The 26,136-nt window shown below is 38.3% G+C and overlaps 1 protein-coding gene across 2 annotated transcripts in view; it reads left to right on the top strand.

The window, feature by feature from the left end:
• The first annotated feature begins 237 nt into the window (after nucleotides 1-237).
• Nucleotides 238-26,136, top strand: part of LPCAT2 (lysophosphatidylcholine acyltransferase 2) — a 64,178-nt gene continuing 38,279 nt past the window's right edge. The window contains exons 1-8 of one of the 2 annotated variants that reach the window (XM_027092266.1): nucleotides 239-501; nucleotides 7,885-8,024; nucleotides 9,307-9,524; nucleotides 10,839-10,951; nucleotides 12,864-12,924; nucleotides 13,993-14,051; nucleotides 15,328-15,362; nucleotides 18,616-18,670. In XM_027092266.1, coding sequence (XP_026948067.1) covers nucleotides 331-501; nucleotides 7,885-8,024; nucleotides 9,307-9,524; nucleotides 10,839-10,951; nucleotides 12,864-12,924; nucleotides 13,993-14,051; nucleotides 15,328-15,362; nucleotides 18,616-18,670 — 852 coding nt within the window. In that variant the 5' untranslated portion in view covers nucleotides 239-330. Of the gene's footprint in view, nucleotides 502-7,884; nucleotides 8,025-9,306; nucleotides 9,525-10,838; nucleotides 10,952-12,863; nucleotides 12,925-13,992; nucleotides 14,052-15,327; nucleotides 15,363-18,615; nucleotides 18,671-26,136 lie in introns of both variants that reach the window. The other variant, XM_027092267.1, reaches the window with a different exon arrangement.

The raw sequence follows: 26,136 nt of genomic DNA on the forward strand, positions 1-26,136 counted from the left end.
CTAAAGCAGAGAACTCAGCCTAAACTGTCTCTCATTGTGGGGTGCCTGGCTCTGAAGGAAAAACCTTCACCCCCAAGGAGGCTGAGCTATTAACCCCAAGAGGAAGAGCCGGACAACCTAAAAGGGTGGGGGTGTGCTCAGGGGGTGGGGCCAGGACCTGGGCGTGTTCAGAGCCGGAGGGGGCGGGGCGAGACCGGAGGGCGGGTAGGTAACTTTGGCGCCTGCGCAAAGACCCCGGACTCCTAAGCTGATCCCCCTCAAGCCTTGGCGGCAGCGGCAGCTCGCGCGCACCGCTTGTCTCTTCGCTCCTGTGAGGCGCCGGGCTCGGCCATGAACCAGTGCGCTGAGGCGGCGGCGGTGGCGGCCTCGGGACCTGGCGCGGGCGTCGGGAACGCGGGGCAGCGGCCGCCCAGAGTGCCCCGCCAGACGTCCTTCTTCCCGCCGCCCGTGCGCAACCCCTTCGTGCAGCAGACACGGCTGGGCGCGGCGAGGCGCATCCAGGTGCGGGGCGAGGGTCTGACAGGGGACGCAGGTTCAGGTGAGGGGCGGCTGACAGGGGACGCAGATTCAGGTGAGGGACGTCTGACAGGGGACGCAGATTCAGGGGAGGGACGTGGGTCTGAGAGAGGAGGCAGTCTGAGGGGAGCTTGGGCCCGTCAGGGGAGGTTGTTGTCAGAGGGGAGTGGCTGAGGAGGGCATGAGTCTGGGAAGCAAGGCTCTGAGGAAGACAGGGATGTAGATCTGAGGGGAGAGGGCTTTTGAAGGGGCCATGAGTCTGCAGGGGACAGAGATGCGGGACTGAAAACTGAGGGCCCTTGGAGGATGGTCTGGGGGCGTGTGTGAGAAAAGAAGACGCAAAGAACAGGTGGGCCTTGGAGGAAGGTCCTAGACAGGAGGAGGCCGAGCAGGCGGGCCGTTGGCAGAGGAAACATTCCATGCTGAGAAGAGGCAACGACTGTGGGAGAACTTCGACTGGAGTGTGTGAAAGTCTAGTGGGAGGTCATCGTAGCCCAGGAGAGCGGGTTTGGGGAAGTTTTCGCTTTGCCGCAGGGAAGGAGAGGAGTCAGTTTGGGATGGGAAGAGTAAGGGAGAAGGCAGGGAACCCAGGTCTGGAATTAGAACAAGAAGAAAGGCTGGGATGCTCCGGCTGAGCAGGGGCATCAAGGACGGGAAATCACAGTCTAAGAAAAGGGATTCTGTGGGGCAGCTTAAGGTAGTCAAGAGTTTTTGGTCCTGAGTCAGTTTTCGCCCAAACACTTCTACATTCAAGGATGAGAAGCAGCTCAGACTTTCTTTCATTCTTAAAAACAGCTACATACAAAAAGGAAGTTTCCTGTCCTTTCCTTTTTCTTGTAAAACGCTGCTCTTTCTTGTAATACTCGCTCTTTGGACTTCCTGTTTGGTGAAGTTAGTGATCAGAGAACAAGACAGACTATGCAAGCTACGTTTGTCCTTTGTGTTCTGCGTGGAAAAAATGGTTTTAATATTTTCCTGTCCATCTCACTCATTTATTTACTTTGGATTTGAAATAGTGTCATTTTTGCACGGCATACTTGTGTGCCCTGATACGATGGAAGCAGGTTAAGTTATTTATATATATATAAATGAATATATTCAGGAAAAAACGCATACGCACTTTTTGGCTAAGCACCATGGGGTGGTGGTTAGAATAATGGTAGATGGGTGTCTGGTTGAAGAAAGGTGTGAGAGAGGAAGAGGAAGATAGTGAATGTAGTAATACCTCTTTGTAAAGAAACTAAATGTTTAAAAATTTGATCTTCATGTCTTTAAATGGATAGATATTCCCTTTATATCTTAAAACTTCTGAAACAATAAATACATTGACTATCATTCAAGGTTCCTTTTGGTCTGATTCAGTCAAATCGGTCATACTTAAATGAAAGTCATGTCCGTCTATTTGGCTTCATGTTTTGGAGAGAGGTTTAAAGTGGCATATTTATAAGTATTTATATTGTACCTGGAGTAAATTATTAAGTTTTTGAGTTTTTGTTTTTTTTTTAATAGCATGCCTGCAACCATTTTGAGAGCACTTTCAAATAACCCTGCAAGAGTTGTAGGATGATGGAAAGATCACTAGTCTTAGTCAGAAAACCTGCTCAGGCCCTGCCATTTATTAGTTGTATAGCTTTGGCCAAGTCACTTAACCTCTCTGAACTTCACTTTCCTCATCTATTAAATTGGAATAATAATACATGGAAGAGGGACTAAAATTTAAGTGAGATAATGTGTGAAAGAATCTGGTATTGTTTGCTGATCTTAATATTGATAGTTAATGCTCTTTGTTATCTACAATTGTATACTGCACTTAAAATTTACCACTTGGATTGGATAGAAATGAATATAATCTCGATATTTTTTAAAAAATTAAAAATTTGGGCTTCCCTGGTGGCGCAGTGGTTGAGAGTCCGCTTGCCGATGCAGGGGACACGGGTTCGTGCCCCGGTCTGGGAAGATCCCACATGCCGCGGAGCGGCTGGGCCCGTGAGCCATGGCCGCTGAGCCTGCGCGTCCAGAGCCTGTGCTCCGCAACGGGAGAGGCCACAACAGTGAGAGACCCGCATACCTCAAAAAAAAAAAAAATTAAAAATGCATGTAGACCAGAGATTCCAAGGTAGTTTCAATGGCTTGAACAGTCTGGGTAAAAGGAAAATTTAAATAGACATGATTGAAAAACAATGTTGTCTGTATTATCCAGTTTAAAAGATTGATATACTTGCATTTAAGTATGATTTGATATGATTAAATCAGACTAAATTTAATCCTAAATGATGATCAATGTCTTGCTTAAGGACTGTTGTGACTTTTGTGTCTCATTATAGGGCTTAGCTTTATTGCTCCCCTTCTCTTTTATGACCGTTTAAGGGTCTGCTACACAATGGCATATAAAAAATTAGCCTAGCTTCTATTTCCTCAATAGAATATGGAATTAAAATGAGTGGTTTTAATTGTGGGGTCATTTACCATACCAAAAATATTTGTTGGATGCCTACTATGTGCCAGGCACACTGTTAATCCCCAGAGACATAGCAATGAACAAGAGAAATAAGGACCCTGCTCATTTAAAGCTTGTATTTCACTGAAAAAGTTAAACAAGCAAGTATAGAAATATATAATTCCATGTTTTAGTAAGTGCTATGAAGTAAATCCAGAGAGGAAAACAATCCCAATAGAGTGTTGAAAGAAGGCCTTCCTACAGAGATGACATATTAGCAAATGGCAATATAATGGGTAATCCTTTTAATTCGACAGAGTTACTCAGAATTGATTTTGTCATCTTAATAATGTTTAAAGATTAAAATTTTAAATCAACTTTGTGTATATACTAGCAGCAAACAATTGCAAAATGAAATTAAATAATCTCGTAATAGCAATAAAATGACCTGAAATACGTAGGAATATATTAACCAAAAGCATGTAAGACCACTACAATGAAAACAACAAAATACCATTGTGAGAAATTAATGAAGATTTACGTAAAATGAAGAGATATACCATGTTTATAAGTTTGAAGAATCGACATTATTAAGATGATAATTCCTCCCAAATTGATCTATAGATTCATTGAAATCTCAACAAAAATCCCAACAGGCTTTTTGTTTGTGTGGAAACTGACTAATTCTGAAATTTATGTGGAAATGCAAAGGATCTATATTAGCCCAAAAAAAGCTTGAAAAAGAAAAAGTTGGAGGACATACACTACCTTATGTCAAGAATTACTAGAAAGCTACAGCAATTAAGAGGGTAGGGTAGTATCAACAGAAGGACAGATGAATAGATCAATTGAACAGAATAGAGAGCCCACATGTATGTTCAATTGATTTTTGACAAAGTGGCCAAGAGAATTTATCGGGGAATGTCAAGTCTTTTCAAAAATTGGTTCTGGGGAATTCCCTGGAGGTCCAGTGGTTAGGACTCGGCGCTTTCATTGCTGGGGCCAGGGTTCAATCCCTGGTTGGGGAACTAAGATCCCGCAAGCGGCAGCACAGCCAAAAAAAAAAAGGAGGGGGGATGGAATTGGTTCTGGAACAAGTAGATAAATCTATGGATAAAAATGAAACTTGACGGGCTTCCCTGGTGGCGCAGTGGTTGGGGGTCCGCCTGCCGATGCGGGGGACGCAGGTTCGTGCCCCAGTCCGGAAGGATCCCACGTGCCGTGGAGCTGCTGGGCCTGTGAGCCATGGCCGCTGAGCCTGCGCGTCCGGAGCCTGTGCTCCGCAACGGGAGAGGCCACAACAGTGAGAGGCCCGCATACGGAAAAAAAAGAAACTTGATCCCTTCTGCACACTACAGAGAAAGTAATTTAAGGTGGATCATAGTCTTGAACATAAAAGCAAAACTCATATATCTTCTAGAAGAAGAAGAAAATATAAAATATCTTCATGATCTTGAGATAGGTAAAGATTTCTTAGAAAGGATGCAGAAGAGAACTAAACAGAAAATAAAAATTGATAAATCAGTCTTCATCAGAATTAAAATTCTTCTCATCAAAGGATACCATTAAAAAAATGAAAAGGCGGACTTCCCTGGTGCTCAGTGGTTAAGAATCCGCCTGCCAATGCAGGAGACACGGGTTTGAGCCCTGGTCCGGAAAGATCCCACATGCTATGGAGCAACTAAGCCTGTGTGCCACAACTACTGAGCCTGCGCTCTAGAGCCCGTGAGCCACAACTACTGAGCCAGTGTGCCACAACTACTGAAGCCTGTGCACCTAGAGCCCAGGCTCCGCAACAAAGAGAAGCCACCACAGAGAGAAGCCCGTGTACCACAATGAAGAGAAGCCCCGGCTCACCGCAACTAGAGAAAGCCCACACACAGCAACAAAGACCCAACACAGACAAAAATAAATTAATTAAATTTAAAAAAAAATAAAATGAAAAGGCACGCCATGAAATGGGAGAAAATATTTTCAATACATGTATTGAAAAAGGGCTTGTAAACAGAACATATAAAGAACTCCTACAAATTGATAAGAAAAGGACTAACTACCCAATAAAAATGGGCCAAAGACTCGAACAGACAGGTTAAAGGGATGACCAATAAGCACATGAAAAAATGTGCTCACCATCATTGTTCATCAAGGAAATATGAATTAAAACCACAGTGAGATATCATTTTACACCCACTAGAATGGCTACAAAGACTTACAACACTGAATGTTGATGAGGATGTGAAGCAACAGGAAATTTCATACTTTGTTGGTGGAGATATAAAATGATACAACTACTTTGGAAAACAGTTTGGCATATCCTGGCCCAACAATTTCACTCCCCTTGAAATGGAAATGTATGTCCGCATAGAGACTCAAACATTAATGTTTACTCATAAGAGCTAAAAACTTATAATAGGCTAAATGTCCCTGAACAGATTAATGGATAGATTAAATGTGATATATTCATACAATGGAATATTACTCTGCAATTAAAAAGACTATACTACTGATACATATGACAACATGGTTGAATCTCAAAAATATGAAGTGAAAGAAGCCAGACATAAAAGAGTACATACTGTGTGGTTTCATTTATATGAAAATATAGAACAGGCAAAAACTATAGTGAAGGAAAGACTGACTGTCAGTGGTTGCTATACACTGAGGATATATTGACTGCAAAGAGGCACAAGGGGGGCTTCCCTGGTGGCGCAGTGGTTGAGAGTCTGCCTGCCGATGCAGGGGACACGGGTTCATGCCCTGGTCTGGGGAGATCCCACATGCTGCGGAGCGGCTAGACCCGTGAGCCATGGCCACTAAGCCTGCACGTCCGGAGCCTGTGCTCCGCAACGTGAGAGGCCACAACAGTGAGAGGCCCGTGTACCGCAAAAAAAAAAACAAAAAAAAAAACAAAGAGACACAAGGGAACTTTTCTGGATGATGGAAATGATCTATATCTTGATTATAATGGTGTCTGCATAGGGTTATGCATTTGAAAACCTCATACTTAAAATAGGTGCATTTTATTTTATGTAAATTATGCCTTAGTAAAATTGATTTTTATAAAAGACTACAAACACCAAATGTCAGCAAGGATGTACAGTAACTGAAATTCTCATACACTACCAGTGACACTTTAAAATGATACAGCCACTTTGGAAAATTGTTTGGCCAGTTTCTTATAAAGTTAAACTACATCTATGACCCGGCAATTCCACTCCTAGGTATTTACCTAAGAGAAACGAAAGCAACTATTCCCAGAAAGGCTTGTAGAAGAATGTTTGTAGTGGCTGTATTCATAATAGCCCACAACTGGAAACAGCCCAAATGTTCATCAACAGGAGAATAGACAGATTGTCATATGGTCATATAGTAGAATAATACTCTGCAGTCAGAAAGAATGACTTACTGACATCGAAAGCAACATAGTTGAATTTCAAAAACATTATGTTAAGTGGAAGAAGTGAGACACACAAGAATGCATAATGTATGATTCCATTTATATGACACTCAAGAACATGCAAAACTAATAATATATGATGATAAACATCCAGCATTCGTTGCCTAAGAGGATAAGTATTGACTGAAAGAGGTATGAGGCAACTTTCTGAGTGGCAGACGTGTTCTGTATCTTGATTGAGGTGATGTTTACAAGAGTACACATTTATCAAAACTCATTGATTATACATTTAAGATCTGTATATTTCCTTGTATGTTTTTTTTTGTTTTTTTTTTTGGCGGTACGCGGGCCTCTCACTGTTGCGACCTCTCCCGTTGCGGAGCACAGGCTCCGGATGCACAGGCTCAGCGGCCATGATTCACGGGCCCAGCCACTCCACGGCATGTGGGATCCTCCCGGACTGGGGCACGAACCCACGTCCTCTGCATCGGCAGGCGGACTCTCAACCACTGCGCCACCAGGGAAGCCCTGTATGTAATTTTTAATTCAGTCATACACATGTACACATATAATTTGATAGAGATCTGATAACTACAATATTTTTGGCATTTCTCATAAATTATTTGATGATGCTCAGATTCACATTACGGGTCAATAGAGACAAGAAGGGCTGCACTGTCTGCGTAGTGTAATTGGCTAAAAAAAAAGAAGACAATTTGTGATACATAAGGATAGTTTATTTCACTTGAAAGACATTATGGGATAGGATTAAGAGCAAGAGTTTTATAACCACATTGGTTTCAAATCCTGGTTCTGCCACTTACTGTGTGATCTTAAGCAGTTTAACTTAATTCCCTCTGTGCCACTCCTTTCTTGTATGTAAAACAGCTTAAGGTTGTAAGATTCAGATAAGTTACTACATGCCAAGTGCTTAGAGTGCCTGGTACATAGTAAGCACTCAGTATTATTTGCTGTTCTTATTTATTTAGTTTTTATTCTTATTTAGTTTTTATTATTTCTTGTATTTCCTCCCCCATCTCCTTATTGTTAGTTATAAAGGACTGGCAGGTATATAAAATAATACATTTACTTCTTCACACTCTAATGCCTTTACTAATATTCATCCTACTTATAGCTCTCAAAAAACTATTTCCCCCTCTTACCTTGCCAGCTTCTGCTTGCTTCTTAAAGCAAGACATTTCAGCTTCAACTCCTCCAGGAAGCTTTCCCTGACTACTAAGTCCAACAAACCTTTTCTTTGTTCCCCCAGCAGCCCTATTCACATTCATTGATATACAGATCAGGCAGTACTTGGTTTTCTTCCCTGTTTCTTTTGCTGCTTTGTAGGCTTTGTGAGGTCAGATACAATGTCTTATTTTCTTTGTGCTTAGATCCTTGTCTGGTACAGGGTAATGCCCAATTCATCTTTGAATGAATGCATGAATAGCATAAGATTTTCCTCTTATGTATTTCTGTTTGATAACTACAGCATTAAAATAATGTCATCTGTTTTTTTAATCTACTTTGATTTCAGATTTTCTTTCTTGGAATTATCCTGCTTCCAATTCGTGCCCTGTTGCTTGCATTAATTTTATTACTGGCGTGGGCATTTGCTGCAATTTCAACAACATGCTGTCCTGAAAAGCTGACCCACCCAATAACTGGTTGGAAGAGGTAAGAAATAACTATGTCTAAATATTAGGAAAATCAAGATAAAGAAGAGTTTGTCAAAGTTTAGTCAGTGAACAACAATTATGACTCTGAATATAGGATATTTTGGAATATAGTTTTTACAGGCTATGTCACTAAAAATAAAAAATAAGAGGTATGGAAATTCTGTGAAGGGATGAGCTCTTTATCTTTAAATAAATAGAGATCTCAACTCTAAACTACAGGGCAAGGAGAGATCGGTCATTTCCCTGTGCCCTCTGGAAAAGTTCTTTGGTTTTCTGTGTCTCACTTCTCCTTACCGTGAAATTAAAGTTAGAGAAACTTCCCAGGAGTTAGTTGCTTAATAGCGCCTCGCTATATTATTATGTGAATTTTGAGAGAATTCTATAGGAAGCCCATTTTTTAAAGCTCTCACTGGATGTCTTATGGGAGACATTTTTCATGCAAAGCTATAACGCTTATTCACATACTGAGATGTCTGTCATGTGTTTGTACTTCCAGGGCTATTTTTTTGTTTCTCTACTCAACTGAGTTTATCAAGGACAGAGACCTGGATCTTACTTGTCTTGTGTGTCCAACACAATTCCTGGCACAATTTGATGAATTAACTAATCTTTAATGACAGGTTCTTTTTAAAGAGTAAACAATTCAATTTCTGGAATTGAAATTTCTTTGTTCCAGAGAAGTGAGATGGTAAATTTACTTCTTAAGATTCTTGATGATGTCTAAGGGCTATAATGATATAGGTAATAAGGCTTACTTTTAAAATTTTATTCCTAAAATAATTCTGAGGACAATTTCCACATGCCGGTTCTAAAAGTGTTTTGGGAGGTAGCAGCATCCTTGTTACACAAATATAGATTTCCAAGGTGACTCCTTTGAAGGACAGTACTGATTTGGATTTCTCAGTGGTGGATGCATGTTGAAGATTCATTCTTATTACTTTATAGTCACAGAATAAAGGAGCCACTTATTAGCCACATGGCCTTGGGAAAATTACTTCTCTGGGACTCAGTTTTCATGTCTGTAAAATGGGGATAATAATAAATGCTATCTATTTCATAAAATTGGGCTAAGGATTAAAGAAATTAATATGCATAAATTACTTAGAACAGTGCCTGGCAGAAAGAGCTCCACTGAAGTGTTAGCTATTCTTCTTAGCTCACGTTTTAAAATGAAGTGCTCCAGCTTGTCTTGGTTTTTGCATTGTGCTTTAGAGTAAAACCCTGCTGTTAGCTGCAGTTGGCAAAGCTAATTATGTCCTTTTTTGTATTTATTTCCAAAGGACAATTACTCAGCCAGTCTTGAAGTTTCTAGGCCATGCCATGTTCTTTTCAATGGGATTTATAGTTACCGTGAAAGGAAAGATCGCAAGTCCTGTGGAAGCACCAATTTTTGTTGTTGCCCCTCATTCAACATTCTTTGATGGAATTGCCTGTGTTGTGGCTGGGTTACCTTCTATAGTATCTCGACATGAGAATGTGCAGGTGCCTCTGATTGGCAGTAAGTACTTTATAAGATAACAGAGATAAAATATTTTCATGTTCATGCTTTCAATTTAGAAAATCATGTATAGTTCATTGGTAGGCTTTTTAAAAACTTTAAAATAATAAAACACTTCAAACATATTTCCTTGCTTTTAATGAGGTACTATATCACAAGAATGAATTTATGAAAAAAGATTAAAGACTTCCGTATCTGTACCCTTATCATTCTTTTTAAGTCTAAACTCTGTCACTGCACCATCACCTCTTTCTGCTCCTAAATATAGCCAAAAAGAACAGTTTTTAAATACCAAACATGGTAGATTTTTTGGAGAGAGAATTTAATCTAAGAATCTGTGAAAGCACTGGTTACATGCTATTTCAGTGAATTTCTCTTTAGCGTATTAGACTGATAAATAAATGCACTAAGTCTTTTCTCCTAACTCTGTTTTCTTCATTATTGTCCAGATCTCCATGAGGGACAAATGTGTAACTCTTTGAAAATTATGATGTGGAAAAATTAATGCTTCCTGCCATAAAAAATAATGAAGCAAGTGAAATGTTTTTCCCACCAGATGCTTCGCTCTCTCCCCAGGGGATTAGTCTCCAAGTAACTGCTACCAGTTGTCCCAAGGTTATTGCCAAGCATCAAGTGGTGAGAAAGTGCGTGTGAAAACTGCCTGATGTTGCCTTGGTACTCTGGAGAAATAATAGTAGTTCTTACAGCTTTGTCATTCATCTAAGAAAGACAGACTCTCTCTCTCTCTCTCTCTCTTTTTTCTTAAGGTAAACACCTTGCTTTGTGTAATATGACATTTTCCCCAAAAGTTGTTTAGCAATAGTCTTTTGGTAAATTGAGGTTTATTTTGCATGTGCTAGGAAGCTACCTACTTAAAAGACTATTGCGCTGAAAATTTTAGTAAGATAAATAATAATTGCCTCCTACCCACGTGTACTATGACTTCACATAATTGGTTTGCAGGATATTCCTGAAATAAAACAAGATAATCTTATAGTATATTCCAAATGTTTAATGTCAATTGAGGAAGAAGTCTTTTAGGGAGAAAACTGCATTTGCTTCTTTTCATATTCCTGCTGCTAACTTCTGTTAAATCAGTGAAATATTTTTAGGTCTAAATATCCACCTATCCTTTTGAAACTGGAAGCTAAGTTCTAATAAACTTTAAATTAGAGGGCTTTTTTAAGTTGTTCTCTTTGATTTGCTGTCATTTTAATTTTCCATACAATTTGTTTTATGATTTATCTGGTATCATTGCTGTCGTAGCTTTAGCCCCAAAAATGACTTAGTTGTGACTTTTCATTTGTTTTAAAGGAATATTGCGGGCTCTGCAACCAGTGTTGGTGTCCCGTGTAGATCCAGATTCTCGAAAAAACACAATAAATGAAATAATAAGGCGGGCCACATCAGGAGGGGAATGGCCCCAGGTAAAACATAGTAGATGTTTATTTAAATATATTGAAAATTTATTTATTGTACACTTGTATACATACTCATTTGGATCCACAGATCCAATACTGGGGGACACCTTCTGCTAGATGTCTAGAAGCAGAATAAATGAGTGAGGATTAAAAAGTCCTCTTCCCCATGAGCTACTCTGTGGAATTAAATGTATCATTCTTTTTTATTCTCCAAACTCTTTGAACTGGTTTTTACTTTGTGTCATAAAAAGTAATTCTCTACCTCTGAATTTATTTACCCTTTTAAAGATGAGGTACTGAAGCTCAGTTATACTCAACAATATGGTGGGTTTATTTTGAAAATGATTAAAATCTTAAGTTTATCTGAAGTGTATTTAGACAGCCTTTTTAGTTCAGGGGCATATCAGAATCACCTGTAGAACTTTTTCACATTTTACCATCCCACCACCTCCTTCCCCTGGAATGCTTTTTGAAGGTGTGGAAGGGGCAACATTTATTGCATAAATGGAGCCTCATGGGTGATTCTGATAAGTACCCCTCTATCTTTGCCCAGGTGAAAACAAGTGATCTCTAGCAGAACTCATGGTCCTGAGGTGGTCTGGCCACTCATGGTGATCTGTAGTTGTTAAAGTACCAAGAGGCATATGCCCAACCAGGAGGTTTTAGAAACCAAGGCATGTAGGGAATGATTTAAAAAGTCACTGGGAAGAAATGACATTTGGAATAAGGGTGTGATTTTGCTCTTGGCTCCAAGGAATGTATCTAGGACTTGTGGGTGAAAGTTAACAAGTAGGTAGATTTCAGTTCATTTTGCTCATCTCAAGTTTTCTGTCCAGAATTAGAATGGTTGATTTGGAATCTCTTTCTGGAATGTTCAGGCACTGGCTAAGCAACAACTTGGGTGGGATATTGTAAAAAGAATTCAAGCATTAGAGATGCTATGTGACTTTTAATGCCCCATCCAGTTCTTGAGGTTTTATGATTTACTCTATATTAATTTATTGTTCATAGTATATAGAATATCCACTCCATGAATCATATTTGATATTGTATCCGATTGGGGTAAGAAACCTGGTTTTTTTTTAATTGGAGGATGGAACTGCACCTATTCACAATTTTTATTTTACAAATAACTTGTTATTGTGACAATTTAGCTTAATAATGTTTTCCTTCTCTAATTATTATAAAATACCCATTACTAACTGCTGTTAGTGCAGGGATTTTCTTTTTTGTTTTATGTGCCTAGCAATTTACTCATTGCTAAATTCTAAAAGCTTCAGAAAAATGAAGCTGCTATGCTGTTCAGTTAATGAGGAACTATACTGCATATCTTTTGTGTGGAAAACATAAAGAAGTATATTAAAAGCTAAAAACACCTCCTCAAAAAAGGACATTAAATTGTATTCCATATGTCAACGAATTGAAGTAAGCATAAAGCATATTGTAGGCATTTCCTCCTTTTTTCTCAGTACGTCCCAAAGCTATATGTTGTAAGAGGGAATATCATTTAATGGGAAGACTGAAACAAAGAAGTAGGAAATGATTTGGTTAAGGGTGTACAGCAGTAGAAGAAGGCATTTAATATTGCCTAAAATGTACACTTTGACCATGATTCAGGGTCTACATCTTCTTCGAAGTCTATTCAGATCATTAGCATCATCGTTAAGAAATATTTACTATGTGTATTCTCTCTTCAAAGCTTTAATTCATTTTCTAGTTATCTTAATGGTCAGACTACACTTCTTTTAGAGCAAAAGCGAATAATCAGATTCTAGCTTTCACTAGAATCAGGTGTTAGCCTTTTATTTTATTTTTGCTTTATAAAAATTGGCAACTATTTGCAAAGTCTTAAGAAAGCAAGTAAAGAGCTAATCTATTAATTAGACTGAAATATTAAATCTATTCCTTTTCTCCCAAGATACTAGTTTTCCCAGAAGGTACTTGTACTAATCGTTCCTGTTTGATTACTTTTAAACCAGGTGAGATCAATTAAATTATGTATTGTGACAAAGTAGTATGGAAGATTTCTCAATGATCTGATAATAAATATACAAAATAACTTGTCAGTTTGCTTGGAGCATTTCTTATTTTCTGATAAAATGTTTTGAATGATGTGGATCCACAGAACTCACTCCTTTGCTTTCTCTTTTGGTATCATAACCCCTTCTTCCTTGGAATGTCCCGTGTCTGTGTGTGTGTGTGTGTGTTTGAGCAGAAGCCACTAGCAGATTTTTCTTTTCCTCCAAAGATAACCCTCACAGACACTTGGGGTCCTGTGTCATCAAGTTAGAAAACCTACTTCAATTATCATTAAAACACCTTCAGTTCCTTCTAAGGTTCACTCCTTTTTAAAATATTATGAAGGCTTCCCTGGTGGCGCAGTGGTTGAGAGTCCGCCTGCCGATGCAGGGGACACGGGTTCGTGCCCCGGTCTGGGAAGATCCCACGTGCCGCGGAGCCTGTGGGTCCAGAGTCTGTGCTCCGCAACAGCAGAGGCCACAACAGTGAGAGGCCCGCGTACCGCAAAATATATATATATATTATAAAGTTGTGAATTTTATAGTAATTTGTAATTTCATATGTCATTTCACAGTAATTATTAATACTTTAAAATGTTTTCGTATTGGCTGCTAGATTGCTCAGAGCCAAAGTTAGAACTCAATTCTAGCAAGTGTGATAGTTGAGGGTTCAAGCATTTGGTTTCAACTAGATTTTCTTCTCTTTATTTTCTCTTTGTCTTGGTTTCATCATTACTGTTTTTTTTAATCCTGTTGAATAATAGGTATTTGGCAAATGAAAACAAATGGAGATATAAGTAATATTTTAAGTGACTTAGGCATAACATTTAATATTTTGCTTACATAATTCTGAATTCAAAATCTGTCATTTTGGCTAACACTAGGGATTTACCAACATTTAGCCAATAGTTTATATGTACTCTTAAAACATTTAACATATTTACATCATTTATTATTAATTTTTTAATTCACTGTAAAATTTGTGTTCATATAAAGAGCATGTTATAAAATTTCACTATATGGTTGTAGGGGCCTTCATTCCAGGAGTTCCAGTACAACCAGTTCTCCTCAGATACCCAAACAAGCTGGTAAGCATCGTAGTTTACTATGGGAAGAATCTCAACATTCCAAACAGCACAAATTCTCTAGGACCCCTTTTGTTTGAATAAATAAAATAGATGAATAGATAAATGGTGGGAGCAGATGGGTAGACTCATTCTCCTTGCTATAATTTAGTTTTTAAAAATTTGCAAGATAGGCACATATTGGTTGATACCAATTTGACATATTGCTTTTGCTATTACTAAGCTATAGGAAGATATTTCCTTAGCTTCTACCCTGTAGTCACTGTGATGGTATGGTTAAGTCTCAGATTCAGGGTCTCTTAGACTGGACTTCAGAAAACTCTCATAAATTTGTAGTTTTCATTAAGCTTAGAAGGAGAAATCTCCTGATTCACTGGTCATTACTGGTGGAGAAGGATTGAAGTAGTAGGATAAATTTGCAAGAGGCTTGGTGTTTAATTACGGGCTCAGTACTTCGTAGCTGTGTGACACTTGGCAAGTACCTTAAATAAGGAAGTATCTGAAAAGAACCTAACATCCTATAGAAAGTCCATGTGGGCTCAGGAAATACTCTTCTGCTCCAGCGAGGAGCTTTGTCTTTTTCTGGGTATTGACTGCGTCACCATTTTCCTAAAAAAAGTGGTTTTTTGGCAGGGGGAGGGATGTTCTGTTTTGGAGAGGAGCTTTCTTTACTAGAGAATTTACATTAAAATGCAGGATGTAATTATTAATCATCTGTGTCATTTAAGATTGAGTTCTTAATCCATTCAACTTTCTATCAGCAGCTTATTTCTCAACCTTGGACACTTGTAGTTAAAAAATTAAAATTCATCAAATTTTTACTCAGCGTACTTCTACCTGTGGGTTTGCATTTGTCATTTACTCAAATTCTTTCACTGTGCACTACCTCACTACTGTAGTCTTTTTTCCCCAAATAAACTTTTTTTTTTTTAAGAAGTGATGTATTCTGGTTTTTGTAAGCCAATTAATTACCCAGATATGTTCATATTAGGAGAAAAATAGTTAAGCATGCACAAGTTTTTTTAAAAATTCAAAGCAACTTAATTCCATAAAAAGATAGGTGGTTACATATGGAAGACAGATCTTTGCCATGTAGATATGTGATCCAAGAATTTATAGATCAGTTCACTCTTGTTTAACAATAATAGTATGCTTGTCTTACTTTTCAGCATATTGCTTTTAATTCAGAAAGAAAGTATATTCAGTATCAAAATAAAATTTTTGTTTTATTTGGTATTTTTTCTCTGAACTAACAGTTTAAATACTATTGTTATTCTAGGATACTGTGACATGGACATGGCAAGGATATAAATTGTAAGTTGCTTATATTATTATTAGTTTATATAAATTTTATTCGAGTGAAGAAAAAGAATTTGTTCTTTTTTAAAAAAAAAAAAGCCTTGTTTTTGTAGAAGTAAAGATTTCTAATCAGATCCTTGAATCTTGTAACTGAGAAGTTTCTGTAGAGAGCATAACTATCTTGCCCATTAAACCCCAGTGTCTGCCATGTGCAGAATTCTAGTTGTTTGTCATGTTCTAATGGGTCTCAAGTGTTTATCTACCTATTCTTAAGAAACATTCCAGTGATCTCATTTGAATCCTACTCAGCTTAAATTTTGTAATTTCATTCCCATTGCAAATTTAGCATTATCTGGTGTCTCCATCTTTATTTTACTGTATTCGTTTAAACAGTCCAGAGCATTTTAGTCATATGGCCTGAAATAGTTGTGATGTGTCTGATTTGAGTTGAGGAAATAGCTAACCAAACTTTCACTTCCACTCTTGGATTTTAAGAGCCTAAGGATCAGCAGTTTCTATAAATGTTGAAGAGAAGAATACAGTTTCACTGTTAAGCTAGCTGAAGTGAAATAGACCTTTTAAAAAGAGCAGAACATGTAGAATCTTACTTACTCTCAAGAAGTTCTTTTGTCTGGCTCCCCTGCCTGTTTACGTGCCTCCTTTGGTCCTTTACCTGCATGGAGATTGTCGACACCCCTCTATGTTCACCTCAAGGAACCTGGCTGGCTTTGGGTGGCAGAAGAGAAAAAAAATAATAAACCTTCCCCAAACTTAAAAAAATTTTAAAAAGACAGCCTGTTTATATTTTGGATTTGAGGACTTTCCCAGGACTTATGAAGTAATGCCTTTTGATACTGTTATACACAGAGCTCAAATTATTGATGGATAGGTGACGATCACTTGGAAATATTTAAAAGAAATCATCATTTGCCTTCAAGTACATTGTAGACAATCCAAACAACTTCTGAAAATTAGATTTTTTTAAACTAAAACATACTTATTTTCTCCATTTTTTTGTGTATGTAAGTTGCTTTGAAATGATACATTTAAATCAGAATAGATGGGCCAATTACATGTGTTAATAAACATTGATACGCCTGAGACATTTATGTTCCTGTTATACTTCAGTCCCTGGTAGTTGAAGTTAAGTAAACAACACCAAAAATAAGGAACATAAATTGTAAAAGGTATCTAGACATTACGCTATCTTTAACCCTACAGGAAATCAGTCTATTCCCTTGGCTAGAATACGTATTTCCTGTCATTACTAATTACAAATTCCTGGTTTTCAACTTCTATACAAGGGGAAAGTAGGAGAAACAAGTAGTATGAGAGCATTTTAGAAAAAGAAGTGCCTGAAAATTGAGGGGATAACGTATTTATATTTCCAGAGGTGTGTCATCCTTGGGGCCTTTACAAGTTAAGTCCTCATAGAGATAGTGACTTTGGGTTCATTGTGACTTTTTTTGGTTTTGCAGCTGGGCTGGTGGATGTGAAGGTCAAATAGGAAGCTTTTCTGGAAGGGAGATCAGGGGTAAATAGAGTGGTTGAGTTAATCTAGGCTCTAACCTGAGAAATGTGTGACAGAGGGGGAAAAATAGAATTCAGCAAAGAAAGAGAGGAAAAAAAGTATTTTCAGAGTTAAAGCTTTCTTAGGATTTATAAACAAACACAAAATCTTCTAAAGATACAACGTTGTTTTATCCAAGTGCCACATCACACTCACGTGTGGTAACCTCTTGTTTCCACCTTTATCTTCTGGTCTTCATGTTATATTTAGCACTGTGTCTCTTACTTCTAAATCAGTTTTCTCAATTGTCCTGGCTCCAAGTACTACTCTGACTCAGGATCTAGGGAAGGGATTTTACACCAAAGCAGATGTCCTAGGGGAGAGGAGACTCAGGGACTAACCATCAAGAAGGGAAAGCCTTGGAAAAGCTGTTTTATGTCAGTCTAAGAAGTGTTGTTTGGTTTGTCTGTAGTGTGGACAAGTCAAGTTTAAAGAGATCTTGTGTGTGATTTCATTTGTGTATGTTTTTTTTTCTTTAACAGCATTCAGAATTTTCAGAACAAAATATGTATTCAAGTCATTGAATTCCAAAGCTCAATTTAAATCATTAAAGAACAATTTACTTAATGATAGATAATATGGATTGGCTTTGTGGCTTGGAGTTGATAGTAAAAGATTCTTTCCCTTTCAAACAGAAGATATGAGAACTGACACATTAACAATTTATAATGAATTATGGAATTAATAAGCCTGTTTCCTAAATTCCTTCTTTTAAGTAAATTCCTTGTTTAAATTCCTAAATTCCTTGTCTTAAGTAAGTCCCTTCAAGCAATTTTTACAGGTAAATCGTATTTTAATTTCTTAATAGCAGAAAAAGCTTGGTTGGTTGTTTTCTTAAACATGTAGTCTAATTTACCCTGCCTGACTTCTGGGTCATCTGTCTACATGAGGCGAAATAAAAATCCCATAGAAATCTTAGCCAGAGAGTCTAAATATACACTGGAAAGCTGCAAGTAGGAACCATTTCAAAAATTATCTTTGAGAGGATTGATTATAACCACTTTAAAGAAAGCCTTTGTCGGGCTTCCCTGTTGGTGCAGTGGTTGGGAGTCCGCCTGCCAATGCAGGGGACATGGGTTCGTGCCCTGGTCCAGGGGGAATCCCACGTGCAGGAGAGGCCACGGCAGTGAGAGGCCCGCATACCGCAAAAAAAAAAAAATAAATAAATAAGAAAGCCTTCGTCTAGCTTTACAATGAAATCTGAAACTTTTCAGAAAATTTCCCCATAGCTAAAACATTTATTAATAACTGGGACAATGATGATAAAGTTTCTGCTTTTAAGGAAAGGCCCACTGGTTTTTTGTTTTTTTTAATATTAGAAAAGAATTTAGTAATGTTCTACTCAGCAGTTTTTCTATAAACATATTAATGTACCTTAAGATGTGACCATGGTTAGTTTCTCTAGGCCTATGAGTCTTAGCTGTCAAGAAGACTTCAAATTTGGGGTTTAGTCTGCTGAGCTGTGGCTCTGACCCACAAATACATGTTTGGTATTGCATTCAGCAATTTAACTTTTGAATATCAAGAATAGTTCTCTAAACCCAAAAAGTGTTGTAGCTACAGTGTGGCATTTATAAATGCAGAATACATACAAAGAGTGACATGGGGTTGCTTGTATGTAAAGAAAAGATTGTTCAGTAATATTAGATGGTACTTGTATTACCACATAAAGATGGCCTTCTCTTTTTTTCTCTTCAGCATTCAACTTTGTGTGCTCACTTGCTGCCAGCCCTTCACAAAGGTGGAAGTTGAGGTAAGTGGTTCAAAATGTAGCCTTGGAGCCTAAGATTTGGCCTTTCCTTTCATTGTGAATTTTTAGTCTAGAGACACCAGATGTAGAAAGATTGGAAGTTAAATCTGCCACCTTGAAAATAAGCCCTGGTCTTTTGCAAATTGTGTGCCTAAACCATCTGTCAACCCTAGCCCTTAGAACTGTGTTAGGAAACACAATTTCCTAACTTCTGGGAACTTCCAGCATGTCACCACCCTGGCTGGCCAGATTTGCATCACCCGTTCCTATCTTTTAATCCTTTTAGTGCTGACCTCTGCCAAGTTGTATGATATGCCTTCACATCCTGACCAAAGGACTACAGTAGCTGGTAGAACCCCACAACTTCTTGAAGAAGTATGTTCTGTGAAAGCTGAGAGATTGTGGGAGAGGTACAGAGTGAGAAACCCTCACTTTTGGAATCAATCTGCACATTGGAAAGCCTGAGGAAATCATGTTGTATGAGCCGTGAAGGCAGCTCATATCATCGTTCACAGGACAGTTTTTCAGTTTAAGTCACAGTAGCAGGCTGTAACACTGGAGGAGTGATTAGAATGTTCTGAAAATTCTGACCAGATTTTTAAGACTCTGAAGGTTGATTCCAAGAACTATGCTTAGTTTCCAGGAATGACATGGAATAATGGACCCCTGAATTCAGAATCTCGTTGGCTTCAGTGATACCCTCAGGTAGCCTCTGAAGAGAGAGGGTCAGAATAGTGGTTCTCCAGACTCTTGCCTGGACTTTCCAATTGCATCCATGGCTTTTGTAATGAAAACCTTAAGTTTACATATGTAATTCAGAGTTCTGAGCGGGGGACCAGTTCTCCAGGTGACAGGACTGTGGAATGGAAGTCACAAGAATCCTGTTTTATTTTGTTGGATAGCTTGGTTGTTCAGCCATTTAGTTGTTGTCATCACTACCAAATGATGTAGGAGGGCAAATTATGTCAAAGCGAATTTAACTTCAGTGAAATTTTTCTTGAGACTTGCAGGTTGTCTGCCTGCCTTGAAAATACCTGTTTACTAATTATATGCCACACCTCCCCACTTTTAAAACCAGCTCAGTATCTCTCAGTGTGACCAGAAAACACTAAATCTTGGAATATAGTTAGATGTTTCTAGAGAAAAAAACTAATCTGTATCCTAATAAGTTTAGGAAGTACCAGGTTAAATAAAATGAATCAGATTTCTTTTCTCAAGACTTCTCAGTGCCTTTGAAATGTTTGACCACTGAACCCCTTTTTCTCTGGATACCTCCTAGAGCCAGTTTGCATAGAATACATTTTGGGAAACCCCGGTAGAAAGAAATATCTTATTATTTCTAAGTACTTCGACTGAGCACTGCTCTTCCTTCTTGAAAAGCTGCTCAGATAGCTAGCCCTGTTTTCTTTCTCTAAAAAAAAATAAATAAATAAGAAAACCCATATTCTCTGCACATTTGGAAGATATTGTTTATATATATATGCTGTTCCTTCCTCTGAATTTACCCCTCTTTAGCTAAGATGAAATCTAGCAATAGATGTGGAAATGCACATAGAACTGTACATTTTTTTGTCTAGCATGCGTGTCAGTGGTCAAATTGTGTTACAACAGAGGTTGCAAATTCCTCATGCTTTTGCCCTGACCACTATTACCACATTTCCTTTCCATGTCATGGCTGTCCTTCTTTCTTTTCAATTACAATATTTGCATTCTCCAACCTGTCCTCAGACCTGTTTGGGTAATATTTTCTGCAAATAAAAGAATATATCCTTTGTTCGATAACTTCACACACAAAATGGCTTTCAACCAGTTGAAAAAAGCTGAATAGGTAGGGATTTGATATATAAGAATTGTGGTGCAGGGTAAGAAGATGGAAATTTTAGGCTTCAAATTGGGTATTCTTATTTTAACTGTAATTTAATTTGAGATTTATGAGTCTACCTTTCACCCAGGGGACTCCTAACTACTTTATGATTTTTGAATATTTTAATTCCCCACTGTTGGGATGTAACTGGAAAATGTATCCCAGCAGACTGCCAGGCACTAAGTATACCCACACCTTGGCTCAAGACTCTCAGGGGCTGGGCACTAGCTCTGAGGCTCCAGCTTTTCCACCACGTCAAAGGAGGCCCAGCTTGAACTGCCCCAATGCAGCTTAGTCAGAAGTCTCAGTACATTTAGTTGCTACAATTTCAGTTGTCTTGGTTATTCAAAAGCACCTCCTCTGCTTTCCTTTTTCTTAAAATGGATGGAAATCCTAGGTATTATTTTTAACATGTGTTTTTAGACCTTCTTGAATATTAATTAGGTAAACCTAATTCAAGATGTATTATTCAAGAATATAGCTTTACCTTTATGGTTTTTAAAATGAGCTATGAGTGGATTGTTACTAAAATGTCCATTTAGACACACTTGTTCTTGTGAGTCAAGGACTTCTCAGTATGTTGAAGGCTGTATCCTTTAGTTTCACAAGTCTCCCCTCATTAATGATGATTATCAATCTCTTTAATTACCAAAATGATCAGATATCTAAAAATCTAGGGAATATAGTATTTAGGACTATTTCCTTACCCACTCCTTCTCTGCTTCCCCAACAAAAAGACTTATTTTTGAAAAGGTTATTATTTTCTTGACTCTTGGATCTTAAAAATACAACAAGTTCCAAACCTCATGCCCTATGTAATTGGTCTTGTGGCATCTTTGAACAATGATGCCATGTGTGTCTACAGAACGGTTCTATTGAAAGTTATTCTTTGAATCATAATGTGGCATAGTGGGTGTACTTAAAGCATCTTTTAATGATCACTTTTATCAGCCAGCTACTCCACAAGTATTCCTTAATAAGCATATGGCTTAGGGGCATAGAGAATAAGCTAGCTAGTAGGGAACATCCCAAAATATGACATAAATAAAGAGCCTTCTAGTTTATCTCATGAGAGAGAATATAAGCAAAGTCAGACTATATAGCACTCTGTGGATAACAGCTAGTTTCTGAATGGAAACATGACATTTACATTGACTCTACAATCAGTTTCCTTTTTCATGGGCTGTGTCTTAGTTTGCATTCAAAATATGTTGACTTTAAAGCCATCCATTATATTAGAGATACATAAAAATGATTTGTCTGTAGACATACATATTTTGCTTTAGGAAACTTCCTTGGCAAAGCTTATAGTGAGCTTCTAGTGGCTGCTGGCATTACTTAATGGTAGGTAATTCATTGCCTTGTGATAGAAAGAGGTTTTTTTTTTTCATTAAAAAATTTCTGATGTAGGAAAGGATTATAATAATGAGTGTTATGATCAACACCTATAGAAATATATCGCTTTTTAAATCTCTAAAGCTAATTACTTAGAGAAGTTTCAAATACATTTATATAGTTTATTTAAATATCCGAATGCACTAAAATGATGTGTAGTTTTTAATCTAAAACGGGCCTTTTAGAAAACCATCACACAAATACATACATGCATACACACACAACACACCCCATATGTACTTGTTCTAACAGAGGTAATTTCTTCTGGAACTTGGTAGAATTCTGGAATTTGTAAGTGGAGAAATAGAGTGCTACAAGAAGAGCGTTAGCTGGGGTTTTTGTTCCAGTTCTGCTAGTACTTACCTGTATTTGCTTGAGCAAATTACTTAAACTGCTCTAAGCCTGTGTTCTCACTGGTCAAAGGGGGATACTAATACCTATTTTATAGGGTTGTGAGGATTTAATCAGGTTGCTTGTGTGCTAGTATGTGGTGAGTTAGGCATTAACCTTTATTCACCTTATCAACTAGATTTTCCTGTTATTTTGGGAAGGAAGGAGCTAATGTTCATAAAACATTGTTCATAAAACCTTTCTTCTTTTGCATTTCTCCTTTTGAAGACTGTAAAGGAGAATCACGAGCAGAACTAGAACTGCACTTTTCTTATTATTATTATTATTTTTTTTTTTTTTGGCTGAACCACGCGGCTTGCGGGATCTTAGTTCCCTGACCAGGGATTGAACCCCAGGCCCAGCAGTGACAGCACCAAGTCCTAACCACTGGACTGCCAGGGAATTCCCAAAACTGCACATTTCTTAAGATTCACCTGTTAAAATCCTTTTCTGTTCCTTAGAAGAAGAAAAAGTTGATTGTAGCGTCATCACTCGTCAATCTTTCTCCCTCTCATCATCACTTATTTAATAGAAAAGAATGTGCTTGATGTGGTCAGTAAACAATGAATACACCAGTCTCACTGGTAGTGAGTGTTCATGTAAAGGACTGGCTCTGGGTAATGGAGAGTCTTAAACAATAGGCAGGGGAATTTGGGCTTTATCTTGTGTGCAGTCTAAGGCCCAAGAAGAGGTAGGAGGCTCTGGGACCAAAAGTGCAAACTAGAGGTGCTGGTGTGGGAGACAGGCCAGTTAGTCTCCTCCTCATCTGGGTCAGGACGGTACAGAGTAAGCAGGGTGAGGGAAGAGGGGATACTGCAGTGAGGAGGGGGCTGGAGCTGTGGAGCCCATCTCAGGTGCAACGGGAAAGGGAATTGACGGAGTTTACACAGGATGCTGTCAGGGAGGAAAGACTTCCCTCTACCCACCCAGGTCTGATTCCTGGGTCTATGAAATAAACTGATAATAGGCAGATTAACAGCGGAAAAGATATACAGATTTATTAAGTTTTAATATGATATGCACAAGGGCATCACAGGGAATAAAAAGTGAATACCCAAAAAAGTGAGATTTGAGAGCTTATATACCATATTAAAAGAAGCAGGGGATACAGCCACTATGGAGAACAGTATGGAGGTTCCTTAAAGAACTAAAAATAGAACTACCATACAACCCAGCAATCCCACTACTGGGCATATACCCTGAGAAAACCATAATTCAAAAGGACACATGTACCCCAATGTTGATTGCAGCACTATTTACAATAGCCAGGATGTGGAAACAACCTAAATGTCCAACGATAGATGAATGGATAAAGAAGATGTGGTACATATATACAATGGAATATTACTCAGCCATAAAAAGGAACGAAATTGGGTCATTTGTAGAGATGTGGATGGACCTAGAGTCTGTCATACAGAGTGAAGTAAGGCAGAAAGAGAAAAACAAGTATCATATATTAATGCATATATGCGGAATCTAGAAAAATGGTACATATGAACCTATTTGTAGGGCAGAAATAGAGACGTAGACGTAGAGAATGGACATATGGACACGGGGAAGAAGAGGGAGATTGGGAGATTAGGTTCGACGTAAATACGCGTGAACCTCCTGTATAGCACAGGGAGCTCAGCTTGGTGCTCTGTGACAATCTAGATGGGTGGGGTGGGGAGGGAGGGAGGTCCAAGAGAGAGGGGTTATAGGTACACATATAGCTGATTCACTTCATTGTACAGCAGAAACTAGCACAACATCGTAAAGCAATTTTACTCCAATTTAAAAACAAGATGAATTAGAGCTTCCACATAGTTTATAGCAGAAATAAAAGTTTCAAATTAAAGAAAAAGAAAAAAAGAAGCAGGGGAGGGAGGGCATAGGCCACTTAGGGGGGAGTAAATGATTTTTAAGAAAGACGAGTGGGCCCTTAGAACAGATGGGAGATATGATGGTGTGTGATAAAGTTTGTCTGGGTGTGATGTTGACTTCTAGTCTCCTCCCCTCTGATGAGAGTCAGTCTTCCCTGTTTGATGAAACTCCCCAGGAGCACATTTAGGACAATTGAGTTCTTTTTGGAGGATCTGTCATGGGCAGATAAGGGGAGTTCAGAGAAAACCTCTCCCTGCAGTGCTGTTTTTAAGTGCCTACAGCTCAAAATAATTGATATACCCAAGTGGCACATTTTGCAGTTGCATGTCCTGAACTCCCCCACTGTCTTCTTTCTGAAGTTGAAAATGAAGTATCATTGAGACGAAAGTGGAATTGCAACTTGAGAAGCAAGGAACACTTTTGAAACAGGAAAATATGATGGCAGCAGGTCAAAGAAGGACAGAAGAGGGCTGCCAAGCAGCAGTGAGGTTCGATTTAAGTAACTTGATCCTCACCTATCACATAAACATTAAAGAAATAGACCCAATGTTAAGATCACATATTTTGGCCCACCTACACAGATTAGAAGGATAAAAGAAGATGTTCGACAACAGAAACAAAAAAGTATTTTTTTATGTTTGGAGGCAGCATGGTCACCTTGGGAAATTACATAATTTTTCAAGCAGCTCCAAGGAACTGAACATGAATTTGTGGTAGCCTCAGCCAGTAAGATTTTGTACCTTTGTTTAGTATCTCTCAGTTAGCATCACTCTCTAACAGGATTAGGGAGGCGGGATCAGGAGAGGTGACCGAGTATGTGGCAGAAGTGACAGATTCTAGGTGACAGAAGGGTCATAGAGAAGTGTCTGATTCTCAAAGTACAGTGTAGATAGGCAGACAGATGTTGTCAGCAGGGGGTGGCAGAGAGGGATGAATAGTTCCTGAGGGTGACCGTCAGTTTCTTGCGGTCTCTGCAGGACCAGGTTAGGGGTGAAGTAAACACTAATAGATAATGAGGGGAAACTCTCATGGAAGAACTTGTCAGAGGAGGAATTAGAATGCATGTTTTTTCCATGGCCAAGGTAGAGTTGAGAAGAATATCTGTGGCCAGATGAAGGGGTGTGAAATCAAGATGGGCCATCAATGTGGATACTGGGGATAACGAGAGAAGATAAAGGTAGAAAGGATAACTTGTGGTCCTGGGGTCACTGGGGTATTTAGGTGTGTATTAGCGTTCAGTAATAGATAATGACAATCATGTTCCCCTCTCTCTGGCTGATCTTCCTTCCCAAGTAAAAGATATGTTCATGCTGTGACCCTTGAATGACTTTGTACAAATTGGAAATGTGATATAGAGGGCAAGATCTTATCCAAGGAGAGATGACTTTTTATTAGAATTTCCGTTGAATTGCTTCTCAGGAGGCATGGGGGCCTCCAAGACCAGTGAGTATCAAATCCAGGCTTTTAACTATTTTGAACCCTCAGGGGAATTATTTTCCTTAAGAATAAGATGCCATGCCAATATAAGCATTATTAAAAATCATTTTATGGAAAATATTCCCTGCACTAAAAGGAACCAAACCCATAGTTCATTGTATTGTGTTTGGTTAACAGTGTAACAGCAATTTATTTTTTAGGGTTTTCAGTATGAACTTTTATGACCTACCAATCAAGTGTATTATAAATGAGTATTTAGCTTTTTTTAATGAAGAATTAAATGGCAATTTAAAACTTTAATTGATTGTATTATTTTGTTAGGTTTTTATGAACATTGATTTTAACATAGTTTTCTTCCTTGGATTTCATCCTAAGCAACTATAAGAGATTTTACTAGAACAGGATGGAGGGAATTTTTAGAAATATTTATTTGCAAAGATTTTTCATTGCTCTGGATATATAAGTGATGTGGGGACCTCTGGTGGCTTAGTTTATTTTTCCATCTTAAAGAATGACTGGA

The sequence above is a fragment of the Aethalodelphis obliquidens genome, unplaced genomic scaffold, assembly GCF_003676395.1.
Source record: "Aethalodelphis obliquidens isolate GAN/ISIS:26980383/991018 unplaced genomic scaffold, ASM367639v1 scaffold75, whole genome shotgun sequence".
NCBI lineage: Eukaryota > Metazoa > Chordata > Mammalia > Artiodactyla > Delphinidae > Aethalodelphis > Aethalodelphis obliquidens.